The sequence below is a fragment of the Arachis ipaensis genome, chromosome B7 (assembly GCF_059453495.1).
Source record: "Arachis ipaensis isolate K30076 ecotype BB chromosome B7, ASM5945349v1, whole genome shotgun sequence".
NCBI lineage: Eukaryota > Viridiplantae > Streptophyta > Magnoliopsida > Fabales > Fabaceae > Arachis > Arachis ipaensis.
Window position 1 is genome coordinate 134,682,206 of NC_142442.1, and position 23,836 is coordinate 134,706,041.

Genomic DNA, 23,836 nt, shown 5'->3' on the forward strand with positions numbered 1-23,836 from the left:
ATTTGAAAAAAATATGTTTGTAGATGGATATTAGTTATTTAGTTTTACTTTATGATTATGATATTATGATTCTGCTAATAATTTTTTTTTTGTGAAAGTCATTCTAACTTAACAAGACGATTTAAAATTTCACACTTGATAATCCTTTATAATAATAATAGAAATGCATCTTATTTTTATTTTCAATTTTGAGGGCCTGAAATAATAGTTGTTTTTTTTTTTGTCTAGAACCATTGTTTATAATGGTTGGTCTTTTTTTAAGTAACAATAACGATGTGGTCCTTATTTTCTGAAGCTTACATCAAAAGCCCAAATTTCATTCCTCCAAAAACCTATCCCATGAAAAACAAATTTTAGCATATATAATTTGGGTAATTATGAATTATTCCCCAAACGCAGACTCTCCTTTGACGATGAATACGTCACTTATTCACAGGTGTGAATAAAGCGATCCATGCGTTACACTCTCCACGTGACAGCAAACCCAAAAGGACGAGGCTAATGCTGCACCTCATTAGTCAAGGCTCAGGCTAAAACTCACCAATAGAAGCTAACGATATAACATTGAGGTGACTTCATGAACTAAAGGGGGTCTTTTTTTTATATGGATTAAAGCCTGGTGATATTCAACGTAATGGATGCATGGAGAAAATTTTCCCTGCTATGATGACAGGTGTAAAACGTAAGATGCGTTTTACTTTTGGTCTGTTTTGGTTTTTTTTGTTGTGCAGGAAAGGAAAGAAACGTGGCCTGCGTTTTGGTTGGTGCAGGATTTTCAAAATTTTTTTAAACTGGTTTTAATCCAAATGTGGCCTGCGTTTTGTGTTGGGCCAAATTAATTTTTTTTATGTAAGCTGAGGGCCAGCTCTTTTTTTTGGAAAACGCAAAACGTAAGCAGCGTTTTTTCGCTTTGTCAGATTGCTTTTTGAAAAACGCAGGTCGCGTCTGTTGAAAAAAAATTTTTTCTTGAAGAGACCTGCCTATAAATACGAAGCACTCCTCAGCGCAACGGCCTCACTCCCATTCTACTCATCATTCTTCTCTTTCAAATACATATGTTGTAGTTGTTAGTTTTTTTTTTTTGCAGTTAGCTGTGTCAAAAAAATCGGAGTACGTGAGGTTGAAGTTATGGAAAATATTGCAAATTTGCGAGTATATTATAACGGTGAAGTTATACCAAACACACATGAATGAGTGACTTTTGTTTGTGAATGTCCGTTATCATTTGCTGTTCCATGTACCATGAGCTTTGTCGATTTGCAAAATGGGCTTTGTAATAACATTCAAAGCCACATTTTGAAAAGGGTGAGCAACCTTTTATACAGAAGTCCTGTGCAAGTATTTGGTGGGCTAGTACAGTTTCAATTAATGCCCATTACTGACGATGCCAGTATGCAGCAGATGTTCTGTATTTATCAACAAACCCGATTTCACGTGCCGATGATAGAGTTGTACGTTGAGTTTGAGCAGCAGTCAGGGTCGGGCGCGGTCGGCGAGGAGATCAATGTTGATGAGCTTGGTGATATAGATTGGGAAGAAGAAAATAATGACAGTGAAGAGGAGTTCGAAGCTAACTATGAAGTCAATGACGAGAACGATGACGGAGACTTGGCAGGCAATCCGGAGGTGCCAAATGAAGCGAATACGATTATAAGCCAGCACCCGTTTGGTGTTCCGTCTTTTATGAGGACTCTAGATCTGGAAGCCATGCATGACCCAGAATTTCCTGAGTATGCGAATACGGGTATGTTATGATTATTAACTCAAGTTTCCTATAGTGTTTATTTTATATGCCTCGTTTGACTGATGGTGGTGCGCATGTCGTAGGTGAAGGCAACGCTGCGGCGGAAGATGGCGAGTTTAGTGTTGGCATGGAATTTGGATCGAGAGAGTCGGTGATATCTGCAATCAAAAGCTACACTATCTCTAGAGGGGTTGATTACACTGTGTATGAGTCTGAGCCGCAAACATTCTATGCGAAATGCAAGGGGTATGGTGCAGGGTGCGATTGGCTAATCCGGGCTAGCTTGATTCAAAAGAAAGCTTGTTGGGAGATCAGGAGATACAATGGCAAGCACACGTGCACCGTGGGAACGATATCACAAGATCATGCCAAGTTGGACTCGGACACAATTGCAGATGTCATTAGGCCGTTGGTCGAATCAGACCCCTCGATAAAGGTGAAGTCTGTAATTGCAGAAGTTCAATCCAGGTTCAACTACAATGTCAGTTACCGCAAGGCTTGGTTGGCAAAGCAGAAAGCCGTTGCCAAGGTTTTCGGTGATTGGAAAGTTTTTTACCAGACCCTGCCAGTATGGTTGAAAGCAATGACGGTAAAAATGCCAAGGTCTCGTGTTCAAATCAAAACGCTCCCCGTTTACCGTGAGACTGAGGAGGTTCAAGGTGTAAGAGTTCTGCATCGCATTTTTTGGAGCTTCTATCCATGTATTGTAGCATTTAGACACTGCAAGCCACTGGTGCAAGTTGATGGCACGCACCTGTATGGAAAATATAAAGGTGCACTTCTGGTAGCGGTTGCATAAGACGGGAATCAAAACATTGTGCCTATTGCTTTTGCCATAGTCGAGGGTGAGACGGCAGACACATGGGAGTTTTTCCTAACAAATTTGTGGAGATATGTTGTCACCATTGATGGGGTGGGCATTATTTCTGATTGCCATACCTCCATCGACGCTGCAATAGCTCACAGTAACGGTGCATGGTCACCACCAAGGGCGTGGCACATGTACTGCATCAGGCACATCGGCTCCAACTTCTTAAGGAGGTTCAAGACTCCATATTTGCATAAACTCGTGGTGAACACAGGTATATCAACTCGCTATTATGGTTCTATTCAGAGTAAATTTGTGACATCTGCTTACGACTAAATGGTTTGTTCAACAGGCTATTCTAGAACGGAGCAGGAGTACAACAAAAACTACCAAATGCTTAAAGAGCGGGGTGAGGCATATACTCAATGGTGCGATGAGATCGATGTTGAGAGATGGGTGTTGGCATTCGATGGTGGTCATCGTTGGGGACATATGACGACAAACTTGGTAGAGTGCATAAATTCTGTCCTGAAGGGGGCACGCAACCTTCCTGTGACTGCCTTGGTCCGGTCAACTTTCTATCGGCTGAATGAGTTGTTCACTCGGAAGAGTACCGAGGCTCATGAGCGTCTCCGCAACGGATTTACGTATTCAGAGTTCGCAACAAAGAGAGTTGAAGAAAGCTTCCGACGTGCAGGAAACGTTGTGGTCAACCGGTTTGACAGGCGCAATGAGATGTTTGAGGTTCGCGAAATGCAAGATGGTACCATTTACATGGTCAACCTTGCGCAACGACACTGCGACTGTGGCCATTTCCAGGTCGAGCGACTTCCATGTCGCCACGTGCTTGCATGTTGCGCCAATCAGCGTCTCGATTGGCAAGTGTATGTAAACGATGTGTACAAGATGTCTGAAATTTGCAAGGTTTACAGAGGCGAGTTTGTTCTGATGGGTGACCCATCTACATGGGATAGATACGAAGGAGCGAAGGTGATCGCCAACTGGACATTGAGGCGCGCGACGAAAGGAAGACCGAGGTCCACCCGCTACTTGAATGAGATGGATTCACGTGAGATGCGTGGTCCTCGCCGGTGCATTATATGTGGACGCGAGGGACATAGCCACAGCCGATGTCCTCAGTGCGCAGGTCCAAGCTGGTGCTCATATGCCGGCACCTAATTAACAAGTAAATACAATTAATACTAATTACTGATAGCTATTTATAAACCTAATAACCATAATACTAGGAATTAAAAACAATACACGTTCCTGTTGCTCATGAGGCGGGACTCCCTGGTGAGGGCCAGCTGGTTCTTCCTGTTGCTGCTGTGGTTCATCGGCGCCAAACTCTCCGCCTGGAACTTTATCTGACAGCCGCAGGTGAATCCCATACTGCTGCGTGTACCAGTCGTAGTACACTGGGAGAGGATGGAAGTCAATAATCTCCTCGCCTAGCTGCAATGTGTTATAGCGGTCAAATGTCCATCTGTTAACCCATTGACTGTAAATCTGTCCCCAGTCATGGTTCTGTGCTCCTGTCAGCCGCTTGCAGTAATCACGACCAAGGTTGAACGCGGGGCCTGGTGGTAGCTGCTGCATCCCGAACTGTCGTCTAACCCGATCTGTCGCGTGCCATTCTATGCACTCGAATGACACTAAAGGCGACTGAGTGGAGCACATGAACATATGGGGTTCGAGGCCATCCGGAATCCCCACTCCCATATATGGCCGCCATATAAACTGCATAATAGTTACCAAGAGGTCGATTAGAAAAACTATTCTTCTGAATAAAAACATTGGACATTAATGGTACAACTTACGTCGTCAATTCCCATGTCGTTGAGACCTCGCCTAAAATGCGTAGTGGGCCGCCGTATATATCTCATATGTCGGCGCCAATGACTCCACCTAACGAAAACATAATAACATTATTAATAAGAAGAACAAAATAATAATAATAATAATAATAATAATAATATGAATAAGCTTAATAATAATAATAACAATAACAACAACGCTAAAAGCCAATACCGTCGCGCTAGTGGAACATCAATATTGCCGAGTTGATCGCGGGGTATAGGTGCCAGGAACGGCATACGCTCCCACGCCCAAACAAAAAGCAGTATCAGTGGGCCATCCATTTCCTTGCAGTTGTATCGTGAGGCACGACACAACGATCTGTATAGGTGTGCCAGACTGGCTGCTCCCCAACTATACCCTGAAATCCGGTAAAAATCCCTAAGTAGCGGTAGAAACTTCGAGTTCAGTGAAACGGTCGACTTATCCGGAAACACAATTGTACCGAGCATGCAGAAAATGTGCGCTCGGACGTACCGCTCGAGAGACTCCTGAGTATCACACGGCTCGGTGTCTCTGCACCGCTGGACCCAAGCAATATTAACCTTTCCCAACACGTGATCGTCCGGACCGGGCTCCCGACCAAAACACGCAATGCAGTTCTCCACCAAAAACTGGTGGCTGCTATCTGATCTACCCGTAACAGTATCCCCATTAATCGGGAGACCAAGAATATAGCTCACATCTTCCAGTGTTACCGTCACTTCACCGACCGGAAGATGAAACGTGTGAGTCTCCGGCCTCCAGCGTTCCACCAAAGCACTCAGTAGTGCAGAATGACCTCTCATTTCGCCCACTCGCGAAATGTGTTGAAACCAGTCAATGCCAATGTCGCTGCAACTACCTCATTCAACGTATCTGGCGGATCCAGTTTTCTGGGCAACAAATTTCTGATAGCCTGAAAAAAAAATGATAATTATTAAATTCTAAATAATACCGGTTAAAACATAATAATAATAATAAATTGTTAAAAAATACGAATATTTATCTATTATTTATTAAACAGTATTATTAATTATTAAAAATTAATAATAACTTATTCTCACTATCATAACTAGTATTATAAAATAATCATAATAACACTCTAATTATAATAATAGTTATCCAAATATAACAATAATAACAATAATAATAACCATTTATTATAATAACTATAACCTACAAGATTTGTTATTATTAACATACAGTATTAATTATTATTACAAAATATTACTGAAAAAAATCATTTATTATAATATCTGTAATAATAAATTTTTTTCCAACGTAAACATTATTAACAAAACCGTTTACTGTTGATGACAGTATTATTATTATTATTACTATCATAAAAAATAATAGTAAATCACTAAAAAATAATAATTTATTACACATTATTCTTATTAAATATTATTAATAAATTATTTTCATTAACAGATCCACTATAATAATAATAATAACAGTATTAAAAAAATTTAAAACGCAACGCAAAATTACTAATAACAAAATATTAATTATAATAATATTAATAACCTCAATACTACTAATTACAACACAAATAAAAAAAATTCAAATAAATTTATATATTTATTGTTAAATATTAAAAAAATTTACTTACGAATTGGGGATGATCCAAATACTCAATAATATGATCTTCTAGTTTGGTATAATCGCAACCATTTTTTTCCTTATACCATGTAGCTCTTCTTCACCGAGCTCTTTCACAGCTCCTACACTCACTCTCCCTTAAAATGTATCTTTAGTAACTATTTTGCTTCAGTAACTATGCTTCTACTTCAATCTGCGTTTCTCACTTATAAGGACCCAACTGAACCCCCTCCCAAAACAGGTAGTACGCATGCATGTATGGAGCCTGCAAAACGCATCCAGCGTTTTGCTCTGGTCACTGACAAACGCATTCTGCGTTTTGCTCAGTTCGAAGTTGGTCAAGCTTTGGTCCTGTCGGCATGCAGGACATGTTTCAATTTCTTGTTCCATTTCTCCGCCAATCGCAGCCTGCGTTTTGTTTTCTGTTTCTTGTTCCTGCAAAACGTTATCTGCGTTTTGTAGGTCTCTGATCTTCACAGGTCCACATTTATAGACATCACACCATGCATCCATTTATCTGCGCTTTACCATTGTGTTATCCATTTAGAGATTAATTTCTGAACTAAAGGTTACTCACCGATTCACTTTACAATGCTTTCCGCTTAGATTGCTAACTTCATACAAAGCCAACCTCCATGCTTGTACCTTGTGCGAGTCTTTGCCATATCTGCTTTCATGCTTCTTCATGTCTTGGTCATATTGATTCTTCTGATGCCTTATATCTGATGGATCCACATGGTAAAAAATTGGGAAAACTGGTTGTTTTGTTCCCTTGTTAGAGCACTCCATGATTTGGACAAGTTCATCCAAGCACCATGCTGAAGAGGCGTAGTTCTGACACACCACAGCAATGGACATCCTGGATCTTTTAATGGCTTCAAGAAGAGTATCTCTGATTCTATCAACAACTCTAAGATTCTCATCATCTCTAAAGGTAGTGATTCCTTTATTGGTCAAAGCGGTGTAGAGATTATCCTTGAATCCACATCTTGTGGAGCCTCTAAAGCTCAGAAAAACATCGTATATGAATTGTGAGGAGCAGGATTCTGCATCATGATCCGTCATGATAATATGATAATGGTCCTTGCAGAGTTTCACATCTGTGAGAATTAAAATGCTTAACTACAAGCAATTAGGTATAAAGTGAATAAACCAAGTAAAGCATCAACTATAGTTTTGATTTTTCTTCATACATTGACTTGGTGAGTCAAGCAGGTAAAGTATTGCTAGTTGTAAGTCATTAATAAATAATAAATAATAAGTCGACCAAATTAAAAACATGTTCGATAATTATGCAGCTACTTTCCACCAAGTTGCTTTGTGAGAAACTGACTTGACTTCCCTGCCCTTCCTATCTATCTGGCACGCAATTTGATGCTCCAAAGTTAGTTTGGAATTTTAGTACTCTTTAATTGAAAGTAAGAGAAAATTTGTATGGAATTTTAGTAGGTGGATGTTAAAACAAAAACTTTTTATTTATTATTATTCAATTGAAATATAAAATATTAATTAAATATAATAAAAATATATATTAAAAATTTTATAATAATAATAATTATAAAAAATTTTAATTACAAATATTTAAATTTTATAATTTAAACAAATTAAGATTCTTATTATTATACTATTTGGTTTATTTATACATATTGGATAAATTTTTTATTATATTTTATTTTTCAATCTTTAATATTAATTGTAAACATTTTTTTCAAATAAGTTTAAATTTAGCATATCTTATTATTAGATACATTCAAATATATTATGATTATAAGATTAATTCATAATTTCAAATTACATTTTTATTTTTTTTTCATTCTCATTCACTTATTTTTCTTTAGTTATTTGCAAACCAAAGAAAATTGCATTAGAAGACAAAATATAGCAAGTAAAAAAAATTAAAAATAAAAATAAAAAATAAAGATATAATTTTGTATAACTCTAATATAAATAACCTATGGCCTTTTTAAAAATAAATAAATTTAAACTCTTAAAATAATATAAATTTCAATGTATTACATTTTAGTTGAATAATTATATTGCAGATTTTTAAATAAATTTTATGCAAAATATTTTTAATATAAAATACTCTAATTTAACAGTAATTTATATATTATCTAATCAATTTTTAAATAATATAATACTTATTAAAAAATACTATATAGTATAAATAATTTATTTTCCCGTCATCGTGTGGGTCTCATTCTAATTTTCATAATAAAAAATATTAGGAGCCATCCGAATTTATTATTTTTATCATTATTTAGTCATTAACTCAATTTCTTTAGCTTAATAACTTAATAACATATTTTATCCCATATTTTTAAATATTGATGACTAATTGATGAAAAAATAATAAATTTTAATAATTCTCTAGTATTTTTCATCACAATTATTATTATTATATTTGTAACATCTAAAATTTTTTTGAAACATTTTACATATACTCTCTAATTTTATCAAAATATCTAAACTACCCTTTATCCCTTTTTCTAAACCCTAACCCTCTCCTAACATACACACACCCTGCTGAGAATGAAAGAAAGAAAAATAGCAAGAAAAAATAGAAAGGGAGAAGAAAGGAAGAAGAGGGGGAGAAGCTAAGGAGGTGACACCGGTGAAGTTGGACGTTGCCGTCGTTGCCACGGATCAGGTAGGGAGAGGGAGAAGGAGTTCGAAATAGGGAATGGAGGAAGGAGAAAGGAAGAGGCGCGAGAGAGGAGGTGCTGTCCCGCCGTCCTCGCCATCGCCCCTGGAGACCGTCCCTGCCGCTGGAAGGGGAGCTTCGTTGTTGCCGTCGCGGCTGTAGGTATGTGGCTTCGAAGAGAGAGAGAGAGGAGCTCGCAGAGGAGAGAGAAACAACACAATGGCTAGAGAGAGGAGAGTCTCGCAAGGAGGGGGAGCTGGTACGCCTCCGCCGTTGTCACAAGCTGTGCCACCGCACCTCTGGTCACCGAAAATCGCGCTGATGTCGCCGGAAGCCGCTGTTGAAAACTCTGTAAGTTTGCCCTAGCTCAGCTTTACTTCTGCCTGTTCTGTCCTTGACGGTGGGGGGTCACCGGAGTTGCTGATGCTCCATCCTCTTATTTCCTTTGGTAAGACTAAACTTGTTCTGCCTTGTCTTGCCATAAAACTCTATTATTGACTCTGTCCTATCATGTTTGCTGTCCTTTTTTGTCTTTGCTTAGTTTTAAACCACTGTAGGCTATTAGATTCGCTGTCATTGTTACTGTGGTTGTTATATGTTATTGATACTAGGGCTGTTGTTGAGGTTGCTGCAGTGAGAAATCGAAGTTGTTGCTACTACCTCGGTCAAAATTTCGTGCTCTTTCATTCCATTCTACTTCAACCTTCCTCACCTTTTATCTTGGCACTCTGGTTTGGTTTCTTCGGTCCCTTGGGACCAATTTGTGAGTAGGCTTTATATTTATAACCGTTAATTTTTTTGGTTTATGCTATTCTGAGTTTTTAATTATATTTGTAAAACTATTGTTGAAGAACTTTGATTTGATTAGAATAATTAATTTATTATAATTGAAAAAAATATTTTTATGAAGTTCATATCTTAGAAATTTTACATGAGACTATATATATATATTTGATGAAGTTTTATATTATTTTAGAACATTTGATTTTACTCGAATAGATACTTTTGAAGCATTGACGTATTTGTTAGTACTTATTGACTTTGAAATTGTGAAATGTGTTTGAAATTACTTATGATTGAAGAAGTTATGATTAGAAAAGATTTTTTATGAGAAAGTATTATTTGATTTGATTCAATACTGTATATATTTGAAATATCAAAGATTTATTATATTTGAATTTATATGTTTTGAATTGGTTTGAGAGGCTTGTATTAGAAAATCGTAGTTAACGGCGGTTATGATGTTAATTTAGATGCATCTAACTCAGACTCCAGCTAGCAGGGGTGTTGCTAGCCTAACGTGTAGTGTAAACCCCGTTAAAATAGTAAATAATTAATTGATAAATTAGTTTTAATAAAGAAGATTAGAAATGCAAAAATAATATTAAATTAGGATAGAGCTCATCGAAACGAGAATTTTGACACCAATTTAGTGATCTACCTTTCAAATACTTTTTAAAAAAGTAAGAGATCTTAACACATATATGTAAAATTTCAAATACCGGATAACCCTCAGATTTAAATATAAGGGTAATGTATAGTGTAATGTGAAAGATACAAGATAGGCTCAATACGAAAAGGTTATATGGTTTCAAATTTCTATAAAATCTTGGAGGAACAAAATAGGGTGCAAGTCAAGATAGGTGTTCACAAAGCAAATCGGTGGTTAACATGGCAAAAAGGCTACAAAGCAGGTTGGTATCTAACAACAGATATAACGTTCACTCACAGATCTCGAACCCCTTTCAAAGCATCAACTTCCTAACTCCATCAATCACTTCACAACCCCATAACCGGTCATAATCCTAACATCCGCAGACTCTTCCACGAGAAACAAAACTCCCACAACTTCTCATAACGTTGCACCCTTACCGCTTCACCTTCGTATCCACAAACAGGTCTTAAGGAACTAACGCATCGCATTACTATACCTAAAGATCGCACGTGACATCAAAATAATTCTCGAGTTTAGTCAGAAAGATAAAAGACTTTGAAAAGGAAGGACAAACAACAAGGATAATCTCCGCAAGAGTTTTGAAAGAACTACTGAATCTACAAGTAAACAAGGATGTACAATCAATGAAGAGTATTGGAAAGAAATTCAGTTTAACAACCTCAAGGATGACTCCTGAATCAGAGATAACTGATAGGAACACAAAAAGGATAAGCAAGGCAGTAGTTTGGAATTAAATCAAGCTGAGTTAACAAGTATAAAATCATAGAAGAAGGTTAACTAAAGCTAGTGATGACACTCTCAAGCTTTAAAATTTATGATTAAGTACACATAATACATTTGAATATAAAGAATGAAAAACTGAAAGAAAATCACCTCATGTGCTAAAAGAAATGTATATAACTCGCATTTCACAAAAAGGGTAACAGAAACACATATCAAAACTGCAATGTGGTTAAAAGAAAATTAAATTGCATTTTGTCTAAATAGCTTCCAAGTAAAAGACGGAATAGGCGAGGTTTGAAAAATGAAAGTCAATTGAGTTAAGGCCAAACAATTTTGAAAATTCTGAAGAACATTTAGGTACTCAATCAAATAAAGGTATACACTGAAGTTGTGGCAATGTTGTAAGAAAATCAAATGTTTGTTCAAGAACTCTCAAAGTTTAAGTTCAAACAAGCGTGTATAAAATGTTATAGCAGATATGGAACAAGTTAAACTCTATTTAGAAAAGGAAACTCCGAGGTAAAAATTTGCTTATCAGTCGGTTTCAAAACTTTATTTAAAATGATGCATGCCAACTTCAAAACAACTTTGTCAATTTAAAGAATAACTATGGATGTCATTTAAGTGAGAAGAATTGATTTAGATTTCCTAAGAGAATCCAAAACTTGTTTCAAAGGTTCACATCACAACTCTAAGAATACACTTGAAATTGCCATCACATAAGAACATTCAAGAATATTTAATATGTACTTAAAAAGAAATCAGACCAAACAAGAAAGGATATTAAATCAAGGGAGTTCAAACAAGATCCACGAAGCATGGGACACCAAACAAGCTTTCCATTAGTCCAAAAGAATGCAACACTCGTCAGGAAAGACAACTCAATCAACAGTGAAGTTTCAAGAAGGAACCTTTGACTAAAGAAGGACAATTAAGAGGACAAACAACACACTAGATAGAAACAAATTCAAACTGACTTAGAGGAGTAGGGAATTCAAAAGAAAAGGAAAACTGAGACTACTGGTGGTGTTCATAAAAGAAAAAAGATTAGTTAAAAACAAAATCAAGTATCACAACCATAGAAACAAAAGCTTAAAGAATTAGCCCATTCTTGAGAGGAAAGGTATGAACCCAATATTTTCAAAAGAACAACAAATGCGTAAATAATGTATCATGCTAATTTAAAGTTAATTTTGTTAAACCAAAACTAACTGGAATAAAAGCGAAAAGCCTTTCCTTTATGAATTTAAAAATACCTAAGTACATAGTCAAATAGAGTTACGTATAGGAACCGTAATAAAATTATTTGAAAAGTCAAATTGTACTTAAAGTAAGTGTAGTTCCGTAAACCAGTAAAAGAACATGCCAGGTATTAAAAATAAATAGTTTTTAAATTGCATAAGAAATTTTCAAAGTTTTATATAGATAGGCGTATATCAAATCAAAAGCGATCTTATAAAAGTTTGAAAATTGGTTATAAATATAGTCAATTAAGAGAAAAACTAAATCACCAGTTCTTTAAAAAAAGACTAGGAGTAAGGTCATAAAAAGGCACACTGCATCAAGACAAGTTCAAAGTCATGTCGAAAAATTACATGGATCAAGAAAAAGTTCAAACAGAGAAAGACAGATACACTAAGAAATTCAAACCGGCATATGCAATTTAAGATCAAAGAAGAATGCATATGAACAGAAAAATAGGATTGAAAACACCACACTGCTTCCCAAAAGAAATGACAACAAGAACATCAAGATAGGTTAAGAAACAATAAGTCACATGACATCCAACAGAATCCAAAGCACATAACTGAGTAACCTCGAGAAATAGTTTCTAACGTTCCTAAAACCCGCGATTTACTTTACTCAAAACTCATATATCATCTATGATAATCCATCAGTGCTTTCATATACATAATTCACTAGTATTAAGCCGGCCAAACTTAATATCAGGAATTACGCAACGCAAGACTAATGGGATTAATCAATAGACTGTCATGTGCATAAAGCTCTAATTCTCGTCATTCGACAAGACCTAGTACATGACAAACGCTCAGAGTATGCAATTGAAGCATAGTCGGTCCATTCCTCAGGCTCTACAGGAAAGACCGCTCTGATACCACAAATGTAACACCCTAACTATCAAAATGTCACGCTTCCGGCTGCGCTATTCTGATAGCTCGAGTATTACGATGACTCTTCGAATATTTAATACTAAAATATGAGCATGTTTAAAACTTAAAACCGCATAACCGTTCATAAACGCTTATCGTAAAAACCTAAACATATATGTACATACAAACCAGATACAATACCTTAATTTATATATATATATATATACATAACACTAGCTTACAAACATACATACCATAATTACCTATCCCTCTTACAAACTCAATAAAGATAAAGGCGAGGAAAAATAAAAGCTAAGATAATACAAAAATAACGAATAAACAGAACAAGAAATATAACTCTTCTGAAGCTTCGTCGTCCATATCCTGAAAAGGAATAACCTGTAGGGGAGTGAGAACGTCGTCCTCGCTTGTTCTCACTATAGGATTACAGAAATTGCTATAACAAGATACGTAAAGATAAAATCACTCTTAGAATTCAGTGATCATTACTCGTCTTATGAGTCTTTCCAAAAAAACGTAGGTTCACATTCGAAATCCAGAAAATTCCTTTTTGAAGACTTGCTAAATTTCTCAAATATTCTAAAACAAAACCTTTTTCCTTTCTCAAAGAAAATGTCTGAAAAGATTTTCCTAGACCGCAACCATGAAAGCAGTTACCTACGCGGTATAAATGATCATCCCATTCCAAGCATAGGTTCATTAAGTCTATACTGAACCGGTCAGATACTTTATACAGAACTAGGACTCAATATACCAATCACGGCCTCAAGCCCATCCAATCCAACACGGCCCCCGGCCCAAACAGCTCAATCAGCAACCAACTCATCACAAACCAATCAATTCAAACACAATCACAATTAATGTGGTTCAAGCACAATCAAGAGCAATTACAGCAAGTATAACAGTTAGCAGTTAACATAAGTATTCACATAGACAAACCAAATACAATATGCACACCCAAACAATATCACATAGATGCAAATGATGAATGCCTGTCCTACTGGCTGTGATATCACATTGTCGGTTCAATTGCCAACCCAACACATTCCCATGGGAATGTTGCCCTTCGGTCACGTATAAATGGGCACCCTCTGGGATAACGTGCCTGCCACACGGTCCAGGATGTCAGTGCCTGCACACTCCTGTGATCCGAAAGGATGTGAGCGGGATACTTTGCCTCCGACCTCACATCTACACGTAAGCGGGATTAACCACCATCCTTACGCGGGCGCCGCAACCTCGACAAGCGGGATTAACCACCGTCCTTGCCAGACGCAAGTGACTTATCAACAATCTCGTCAATTATCAAATCTCTCAGCATAAGCGGGACGAACCCGGGCCTTACGCCTACCAACCAATAACTCATCAATCTTGATGATATCCACAATCAATCAGGCTCAATAACTGATTTCAAATTCATTCTTGGCCCATTTTCTTTTAAATAACAAACTTATTCAATTCACATCTTGCCAAGAATTACTTTTCAAAATGGAGCCACTTCCCACCTCTTTCCAGCACTTCCAAACAATCATGAAACCAGGCCAAACTCAAAATCTCTTTTAAAAGACTCAAAATCATTCATTTCTAAATCAGGATTTGGTCATAAAATTCCTCAGCAGAGTCTCAAGACTTTAGGGGAGATTAACCTAACTCATTCCCTAAATTCATTGTAAACTTCCGAAACCTTAACTTCTTGTTTTAACTAAATAAAATTGAATTTAAACCAAAACCAAGTCATGTGTCTAAATATTCCGAACCAATTTCAAAACCAATTTACTTAAACCAAAACCAAATCATTTAAACCGAAAACCAATTTCAGTTTCATTCTTAAATCCTTTTCCAAAGGCTCGGAAATTGTTTCAGTTTTACTAAGTCAAAGTTTCCTAAAATACTTCAAACTTTTCTTAAAATGTCGTAAAGTGAAATTAGTTAATCAAAATCCAAGTTCCTTTTAAATCCATTAAAACCTCTTCAAATTTACTTATTTAATCAACTTCCAAAATATAATTATTTTCATCTTCAAATTGACTTTAAAACCTAATCCTTTTCAAAAATAGTTTACATTCAAAGTATAAAGATTTTCTTAATAAAAGGCTTCAAACATATTTCATATATCCGTAATTCAAGTCAAAGCATAATTCATTCTCCTTTTTTAAAAATTCGTTTTAATTAGAGTATCTGATTTTATAGAAATTTCGGCAGCATCTCCCCTAAAATTTGGACTTTGCCACTGATAAACCACTATTTCATGGTTTATCTTGTGCTCAATTGAGTGGTTTTTATCTACTCTTTACCCACTTATTCATACTATTTGCATGGTTTTATATTTGCCTTCCTAATTATGTGCTTTGATCGAAAACATGCTTCTTTGGACTTATAATTGCTTATTATTAATCCTCTCTTATTACCATTAGATGCCTTGATATGTGTGTTAAGTGTTTTCAGATATTATAAGGCAGGAATGGCTTGGAGGATGGGAAGAAAGCATGCAAAAGTGGAAGGAATGCAAGAAGTTGGAGAAATTGCTAAGCTGTCTAGCCTGACCTCTCTGCACTCAAACGGCTATAACTTTAGCTATAGAGGTCCAAACGACGCAGTTCCAGTTGCGTTGGAAAGCTAACGTCTGGGGCTTCGATTTGATATATAATATGCTATTGTTTCCCTGACGCTAGGCGACGCGACCGCGTGATTCATGCAGCCGCGTCGCAGTGACGAAAATCCAGCGTGGCAAAATTCGAAACCAGCGAATTCTGGACTGTTTTTGACCCAGATTGCGGCCCAGAAAACACAGATTAGAGGCTATAAAGTGGGGAAATATATCCATTCATAAGGAGGCTTTCACAATTCACAATTTTAGGAGTAGATGTAGTTTTTAGAGAGAGAGGTTCTCTCCTTTCTCTTAGGATTAGGATTTAGGATTTCTCTTAGTTTTAGGAGTGACTCTCAATCCCAGGTTCTTTATTTTTATTCCAATTGGCTCATGAACTTTTCCATGTTAGATTTTACTACTTTGAATGTATTTTATTTGAGGTATTTTCAGATTTAATTTTGCTTTGCTTTATTTATAAGTGCTTTCAATTTAACTTACATATTTTCTTCCTTTTGGCTTTGGTTAAATACTTGGTAACTCTTGAGTTATCAAACTCATTGTTGATTGAGAATTGGAATTCTTCAAGAATTAATTCATCCATTTAACTTACCTTCATAGTTAGAGGTTAATAAAGTGGGAGAAAAATCCAATTCTTATTTCAATTGATAAGGATAACTGGGATAGGACCTCCAGTTCTTATACCTTACCAAAAGTTTTTTTTATTTATTTAATTTAATACAATATTACTTTCTTGCCATTTACTATTCTTGCTTCTTATCTTATACATTAATAAAACCCCAAAACATACTTTTTTCCATAACCAATAATAAGAACATACCTCCCTGCAATTTCTTGAGAAGACGACCCGAGGTTTAAATACTCGGTTATCAATTTTAAAAGGGGTTTGTTACTTGTGACAACCAAAACGTTTGTACAAAGGGATTTTTGTTGGTTTAGAGACTATATCTACAACGCGACTGTTTTTATGACATTCTTTACTGGCAAAAATCTTAACGTCAAAATGACGTCGTTGCCGGGGAATTGCAAACGTGTGCCTTATTATTGGTTATTGTAAATATTTTATTTTTGCTTGTTTTTATTTTTATTTTTTTCTTTTTTCTTAAGTTAAGAGGTCATTGGTTTTTATTTAGTTATTAAAAAAATTTTTCAAAAATTTGTTCTTAGTGTTCATCTTGATCTTCAAGTTGTTCTTCACGTTCATCTTGACCTTCAAGCTATTCTTAGTTGTTTTCTTCGTTTTGATCTAAAAATTTGGAATTTGGTGTCATTTTATTTTTTTTTCTCTTTCCACGTTAAATTCAAAAATATTTTTTATTAATTTTTTGAAAAAAAAAATATTTTCAGATTTTTATTTTTAAAATTTTTATTTTATCTTATCTTATTTCAAAAATCAAATTTCAAAATTTAAATTTAAAAATTTTCAAAATTTAAATTTAAAAATTTTCAAATTTCAAAAAATTCAAATTTCAAAATTCAAATTTCAAATTTTCAAAATTCAAATTTCAAAATTTAATTTTCAAATTTAAAATTTAAATAACCTTTTAGTTTAAATTTGTTTTTATTTTTATTTTTAATTTTTATTTACTACTATGAACTCTCACCCCTTTGGCTATGAGTCTGGTTACAATAATGTTGCAGGAAGAAGAAATTACAATGAGAACAGGCATCAAGGTTGGAACGATCAAAGATGGGAGGAGCCACAAGGATTTAATCAACCCTCATGGCAACAACCACCTCCAATGGACTATCAACAACCACCATCATATGCCTATGAACTTCCTCAACACAACTTGGGACCGCCATACTCACAAGCCTCTTTCCACCATTCACCTCCATATGACCCTAACCCACATCCACCATACCAACCACCTTATGAGCCATATGAACCATATATAGAACCACCCCAATTCCAACCCAATTACTCACAAGAACCACCACTTCAATATTCACCATCTCCATATCCATCAATCCAAGAGCACTATGATCCTATTTATGAAAGTCGAGTGCATCAAGAGGCAAAGGATCGTCTCAAGAAAATAGTGGATCGATGTCAGGCAACCATTCATCAATGGGCGCAAGTAATAATGAGTAAATTAGCTTCCCGACGTTCGGACACTCAAGGAACCCCCATGGCTTCATGTGGACAATCTAATGAAGGACGTAGCATGAATGAGATACTAGAAACTCCAGTGAACAGTACGGAGCATGACTTTGTACTGGAACAAGTAGAGGAAACCGGAATTATTGAAGAAGAAGAAGTGGTTGAAGACTTAGGAGATGCAGAACCTCCATGGGAAAGTCCAATCATAGAACCCCCTTCCAAGACGTTTGAAATTGATGCTGAGGAGGGTGTACAACCTCCAAAGCATATCATAGTTGAAGACTTGGAAGAGGTTGATCAAGAGATGGAGATTCAAGAAGAAGAAGCACAACCTCCCATGTCCTTGGAAAGCAATGAAGAGAAGATTAAATTGGAAGAAAGCTACCAAGAAGAAGAGGTTGAAATTGAAGAAGCTTGCAAAGAGGTGGTAATTATCAGAGAAGAGCAGAAGGGAGTGGAGCTTGCAATTTCATTAAAAACACCTCCCCTAAGTTGCCATCATCCTTCACAACATTCAAGTGGGTAGAATTCATATCCCATAGCTTTCTAATCCCACTTGAATATGGGCTACTGGAGACGGATGGTCAATTTAGAGCTCTTTGTAACATTCAGAGTAAGAGAAAGATGGCCAGTGGTAAGAATTGTCCTGCAAGGTTCATTATGGTTGGAAGCTTTAAGTTTAAACGCAACGGTTGGTGTAGAGCTCAATTGAATGGGTCTAGGAAGCTGTTTGGTAGCTGCGGTGAGAATTCAAATTACTTATCACCCAGCTGGAAAAATACAGATCCCGACAAAAATGGGTGTAAAAGCAAGATTTGGGATCCTGGAATCTGTTCTGACATCCAACACCCCGGGAGCCTAAGAATCTTTTTGAAGCTGCTCAAGGGTTTTACATGCCTAGTTTGGGACCCCGGAGGTTACTGGAATCACAAACACTGGTGGAGATTCCTGGATGAATACAAGCATAAGCCACCATAACAGGAAGCTCATCAAATGTCCAACTTAAGGACTTTAACTAAAAGTGCTAGGTGGGAGACAACCCACCATGCTATGATTGTTCCTTTTTCATTTTTATTTAGTTTTATTTGTTTTTGAGTTTCATTTTATTTTATTATATTGAACCTGGAGTTTTGCATCACATTCATATTAACACTGCATTCTGCATCTTTTCAGATTAAAAAAAAAAATGCCACGCGACGCGACCGCATCAGCGACGCGTCCGCGTCGCAAGGAGATAAGATAAAATAAAAACGAACAAAGAGTCACGCTGGAGCGAGGCTGGAGGCGTGCCAGTGGCACAATTCGTCCCACGCGACCGCATTGCTGACGCGTCCGCGTCGCAGGGGAATAATGGCCTCCCACGCGACCGCGTGCCCCACGCGGCCGCGTGACTTGAAAATCGACGTCAACCAGGTGCATGGCCGAAAGTTGAGCTGGAGTTGGGCTGGACTCGTGCTGGTAGCCCAAACCTCACCACGCGAACGCGTGCCTCACGCGTCCGCGTCATATCCCCATGATGGACACTCACGCGATCGCATGTCCCACGCGATCGCGTCACCCAGAATTTTGGCAAAAAGAGTTTCGAACAGAGAGTTGCGCGACCACGAGGCTGCACTTGCGCCAATCGCACAAAACAGGCCACGCGATCGCGTGACCTACGCGTCCGCGTCACCTGACCTTCTTGCGCACCACGCGACCGCGTCACTCACGCGTCCGCGTCACAAGCGGCGCACAGAATATCCAGATCAGCCAAATTTCTTATCTTTTCTTCTCTAATCCTTATTTTTCTTATCTTTTCTTATTTCTTTCTTCTTCCTTTCTTATCTTCTTTCCCTTCTCATTCTTCTTATTTTTATTTTTATTTTATTTTAGTTTATTTACATACTTTCATTCATTGCATTATTTTTATTGGTGTTAGAAATTTATTTGGGTCATTATTTCTATATTTTACTTGTGGATTATTAGAGGAATTATTTGACAATTATATATATTTATTTTTAAAGGGTTGCTTGCATGTTCAATTTATTATTTTCATTAGATTATTTAACATGCATGCTATGTGTTTGTGAAAACACCCGTATGGCATTGTGCACTACTTTTCAGTATCTTTTATCCTACTACTCTAAATGCTTGCTTTTCATAAACTCCCTTTACTATTGTATTAATTGAAATTAATTGTCAATACAAACGTGATGGTTTGTTACAAAGTATTGCTTGGTCTATGCTACTCATGCCCTTTGCCGGCATGCCAATAAACACCTTGCATTCACTTGTCTTTACATGCACTAGCTATTTTCCATTATTGGCTTTTCACATGTACTCGCGAGCATGTGATATGTCAGTTATATCTTAATGTGCATCCATCACCACCTTTTCTGTTGTCTTCCTTGCTATATATATCTCTTTGAATTTAATTTACTTTCTCTTCCTTTTTTCAAGATGGCCACCAAGAAAGGAAAAGAGAAATCCATTCCCAATTTAACAGCAAGAAAAGGAACAAAAAAAAAAGAGCTCCAGCTGAGGAACCATAACCCCCATCCACTTGCACATCTTAGCATGCACCGAGGACGGTGCAATCTTTAAGTGTGGGGAGGTCGATACCGATCTCCATGGGTTAGTACCTTCTTGTCTAAACACCAATGTTTAAATTTTCTTTGTAGATTAGTTGTTGCATTTGCATATTTGTTTGATTTTTGCATATTTTACCACTTGGTTAAAGTAATATTTTCTTTTTCAAGAAACCTTTTTAGAGAATTTCACTAATTTGAATAAAATTTAATATTACACTTGTTTGAAGAAATATTATACTGGAACATAGTTTAGAGCTCGAACACACAAAACCTGTGAGATTTTGAGCCTATTTAAATTGGTTGCATTTTTCAACCAATATTTTATTTTTGATGTGTGTTTTTCTCTCTAAAATTGTGATATTTGTCTTGCTTAATTCTATATTTCTATAATTTGATGTATGCATACACTTACATGACTGAGGCCTTTGTTTCACTGAGCTTACATACCTATATGGCCTTACCTTTCATTATTCCTTGCAAACCAATTTTGAGCCTATTTTACCCCTTTATTCTTTATTTTAACTCATCACTAACTCTAAGCGGAAAACAATAATGTCCTTAATTTGAATCCTTGGTTAGCTTAGACTAGTGAGAGTGCTCATGAATTAAGTGTGGGGAAAAGTGGGTTTGAAAATGTTTGGTTTAAGAATTGGGTGTTATATATCTTTATGAAAATGTGAAAGAAATAGGACATGTTCATGCATTCAATAAATTAATCATATGCATTGAGAAAAACAATATATATATATATATATATATATAAAAGAAGAAAAAGAGAGAGAAAAAGAAAAGAAAAAAAGCAAATAAGAAAAAGGGGACAAAATGCCCCAAAGTAAAAAGCAATGCATATGTACTGTACTTGAAATTTGAATGCATGAATATGTGGAAAACATGGTTAATGGACAGTTAGATTTTGTATTATGATTACATGGATTGTTTAAGTTAGGTGGAAAGTTTAAGTTAATTAAGGATTCAGATTTTAGTCCACTTGGCCAAATACAATCCTACCTTGACCCTAACCCCATTACAACCCTTAAAAAAAGACCTCTTGATATGTGTATCTGTGTATTAAATTTGTGTTGATTGTTAGATGAAGAGCAAGCCTTAGAAAGCAAGGTTAGTAGAGAATTAAGAGATCGAACCTTAAACACCTAAGTGATTAGAGTGTATACACTACTAGTAAGGGTTCGATGCTCAATTCCTTGTTCCCTGCTTTCATAAGCTATTTTCTTCTGCAAGTCTATTCGTACTTCATTTTTATGATTTGAATTAGTGAAATCCAGTTCATATTTATTCTTGGAGAACTTATTTACTCTTAACCAAGTAAGTAAAAGTATTTAGCATGTAGTTGCATTCATAGGTTGCATTTCATACATTCTATTATTCCTCTTCATCTTTATAGCTTCTCTTGAGCTTAGCATGAGGACATGCTAGTGTTTAAGTGTGGGGAGGTTGATAAACTACTATTTCATGGTTTATCTTGTGCTCAATTGAGTGGTTTTTATCTACTCTTTACCCACTTATTCATACTATTTGCATGGTTTTACATTTGCCTTCCTAATTATGTGCTTTGATCGAAAACATGCTTCTTTGGACTTATAATTGCTTATTATTAATTCTCTCTTATTACCATTAGATGACTTGATATGTGTGTTAAGTGTTTTCAGATATTATAAGGCAGGAATGGCTTGGAGGATGGGAAGAAAGCATGCAAAAGTGGAAGGAATGCAAGAAGTTGGAGAAATTGCTAAGCTGTCTAGCCTGACCTCTATGCACTCAAACGGCTATAACTTTAGCTACAGAGGTCCAAACGACGCGGTTCCAGTTGCGTTGGAAAGCTAACGTCCGGGGCTTCGATTTGATATATAATATACTATAGTTTCCCTAAAGCTAGGTGACGCGACTGCGTGATCCATGCGGCCGCGTCGCAGTGACGGAAATCCAGCGTGGCAAAATTCGAAACCAGCGAATTCTGGACTGTTTTTGACCCAGTTTGCGGCCCAGAAAATACAGATTAGAGGCTATAAAGTGGGGTTATACATCCATTCATAAGGAGGCTTTCACAATTCACAATTTTAGGAGTAGATGTAGTTTTTAGAGAGAGAGGTTCTCTCCTCTATCTTAGGATTAGGATTTAGGATTTCTCTTAGTTTTAGGAGTGACTCTCAATCCCAGGTTCTTTATTTTTATTCCAATTGGCTCATGAACTTTTTCATGTTAGATTTTACTACTTTGAATGTATTTTATTTGAGGTATTTTTAGATTTAATTTTGCTTTGCTTTATTTATAAGTGCTTTCAATTTAACTTACATATTTTCTTCCTTTTGGCTTTGGTTAAATAATTGGTAACTCTTGAGTTATCAAACTCATTGTTGATTGAGAATTGGAATTCTTCAAGAATTAATTCATCCATTTAACTTACCTTCATAGTTAGAGGTTAATAAAGTGGGAGAAAAATCCAATTCTTATTACAATTGATAAGGATAACTGGGATAGGACCTCCAGTTCTTATACCTTGCCAAAAGTTTTATTATTTATTTAATTTAATACAATATTACTTTCTTGCCATTTACTATTCTTGCTTCTTATCTTATACATTAATAAAACCCCAAAACATACTTTTTTCCATAACCAATAATAAGAACATACCTCCCTGCAATTCCTTGAGAAGACGACCCGAGGTTTAAATACTCGGTTATCAATTTTAAAAGGGGTTTGTTACTTGTGACAACCAAAACGTTTGTACGAAGGGATTTTTGTTGGTTTAGAGACTATATCTACAACGCGACTATTTTTATGACATTCTTTACTGGCAAAAATCTTAACGTCAGCCACCCTTTTTGGGTCCCAACAAAACCAATCATCAACTCTTTCCAATAGGTTCAAGACCAAATCAGTTTCCAATAAAACAAAAACTCAACTTTCAGATTGTCAAAATCATTCAAATCAACCAATCCAGAAATCTCCAATTTATCAAAACCAGACATTGTTTCAATCAAACAGGCAACCATATTCATTCAAGATAAAATCAGACAATTCATAAGACTCACATAACCACCAAAAATACATTTCGTACAACATATCCATTTATAACAATTTCTAATTTAAAATACATCAGTTTGTATTGAAAGCCCCTACCTCAAGACGCAAAACCATATCCCAAACGCCTCACTGAGTCCTTTTCGTCTCAACTCGAAATCAACAGCAAACCACAACTCGGTCTCTGATCACTTTCGCAATACTCACAGCAACTTAAAAGTGACACGCAACATACAGAACTCGAACCTACGTTACCAAGACCTCAGAGTTTATAACCAAACATAATAGGATACTAATGCAGGATTTTCTAAAACACAACTACTTACCGAACTAAGAAAATAAACCAGCAGCGTTCATTGAACCGGCTTAGCAGCAACCCCGGTAACCACCTCGAGTGGCGGCAGTGACCAGATCTCCGGCGACGATAGCTGAAACTAACATAGAGCGACAATGAAGCTTCCGGAAACCCAAAGGAAACGAAGACCAACATAAACCCTTACCGGCAGAGTTTTTCAGCAACGGCAGTAGCGTTCTCCGGCGGCCAGGCACGGCAACGCGACTCAACAC

At 36.3% G+C, this 23,836-nt stretch overlaps 2 protein-coding genes and 1 pseudogene across 2 annotated transcripts; 1 reads left to right on the top strand and 2 right to left on the bottom strand.

Moving 5' to 3' along the window:
* Positions 1–1,242: 1,242 nt before the first annotated feature.
* Positions 1,243–3,731, top strand: LOC110265142 (uncharacterized). Its single transcript, XM_088495054.1, has 4 exons — positions 1,243–1,744; positions 1,828–2,517; positions 2,584–2,826; positions 2,905–3,731. The coding sequence occupies exons 1-4, from the start codon at positions 1,243–1,245 to the stop codon at positions 3,729–3,731; spliced, it is 2,262 nt and encodes a 753-aa protein (XP_088351180.1).
* LOC110264386 (serine/threonine-protein phosphatase 7 long form homolog) lies at positions 2,818–7,194 on the bottom strand. Its single transcript, XM_088492509.1, has 4 exons — positions 6,004–7,194; positions 4,584–5,307; positions 4,373–4,460; positions 2,818–4,292 (listed from the first exon to the last, which is right to left on the bottom strand). The coding sequence occupies exons 2-4, from the start codon at positions 5,195–5,197 to the stop codon at positions 3,759–3,761; spliced, it is 1,236 nt and encodes a 411-aa protein (XP_088348635.1). The 5' UTR covers positions 5,198–5,307; positions 6,004–7,194; the 3' UTR covers positions 2,818–3,758.
* On the bottom strand, positions 6,567–7,058 carry LOC107607800 (toll/interleukin-1 receptor-like protein pseudogene; annotated as a pseudogene).
* Positions 7,195–23,836: the final 16,642 nt, after the last annotated feature.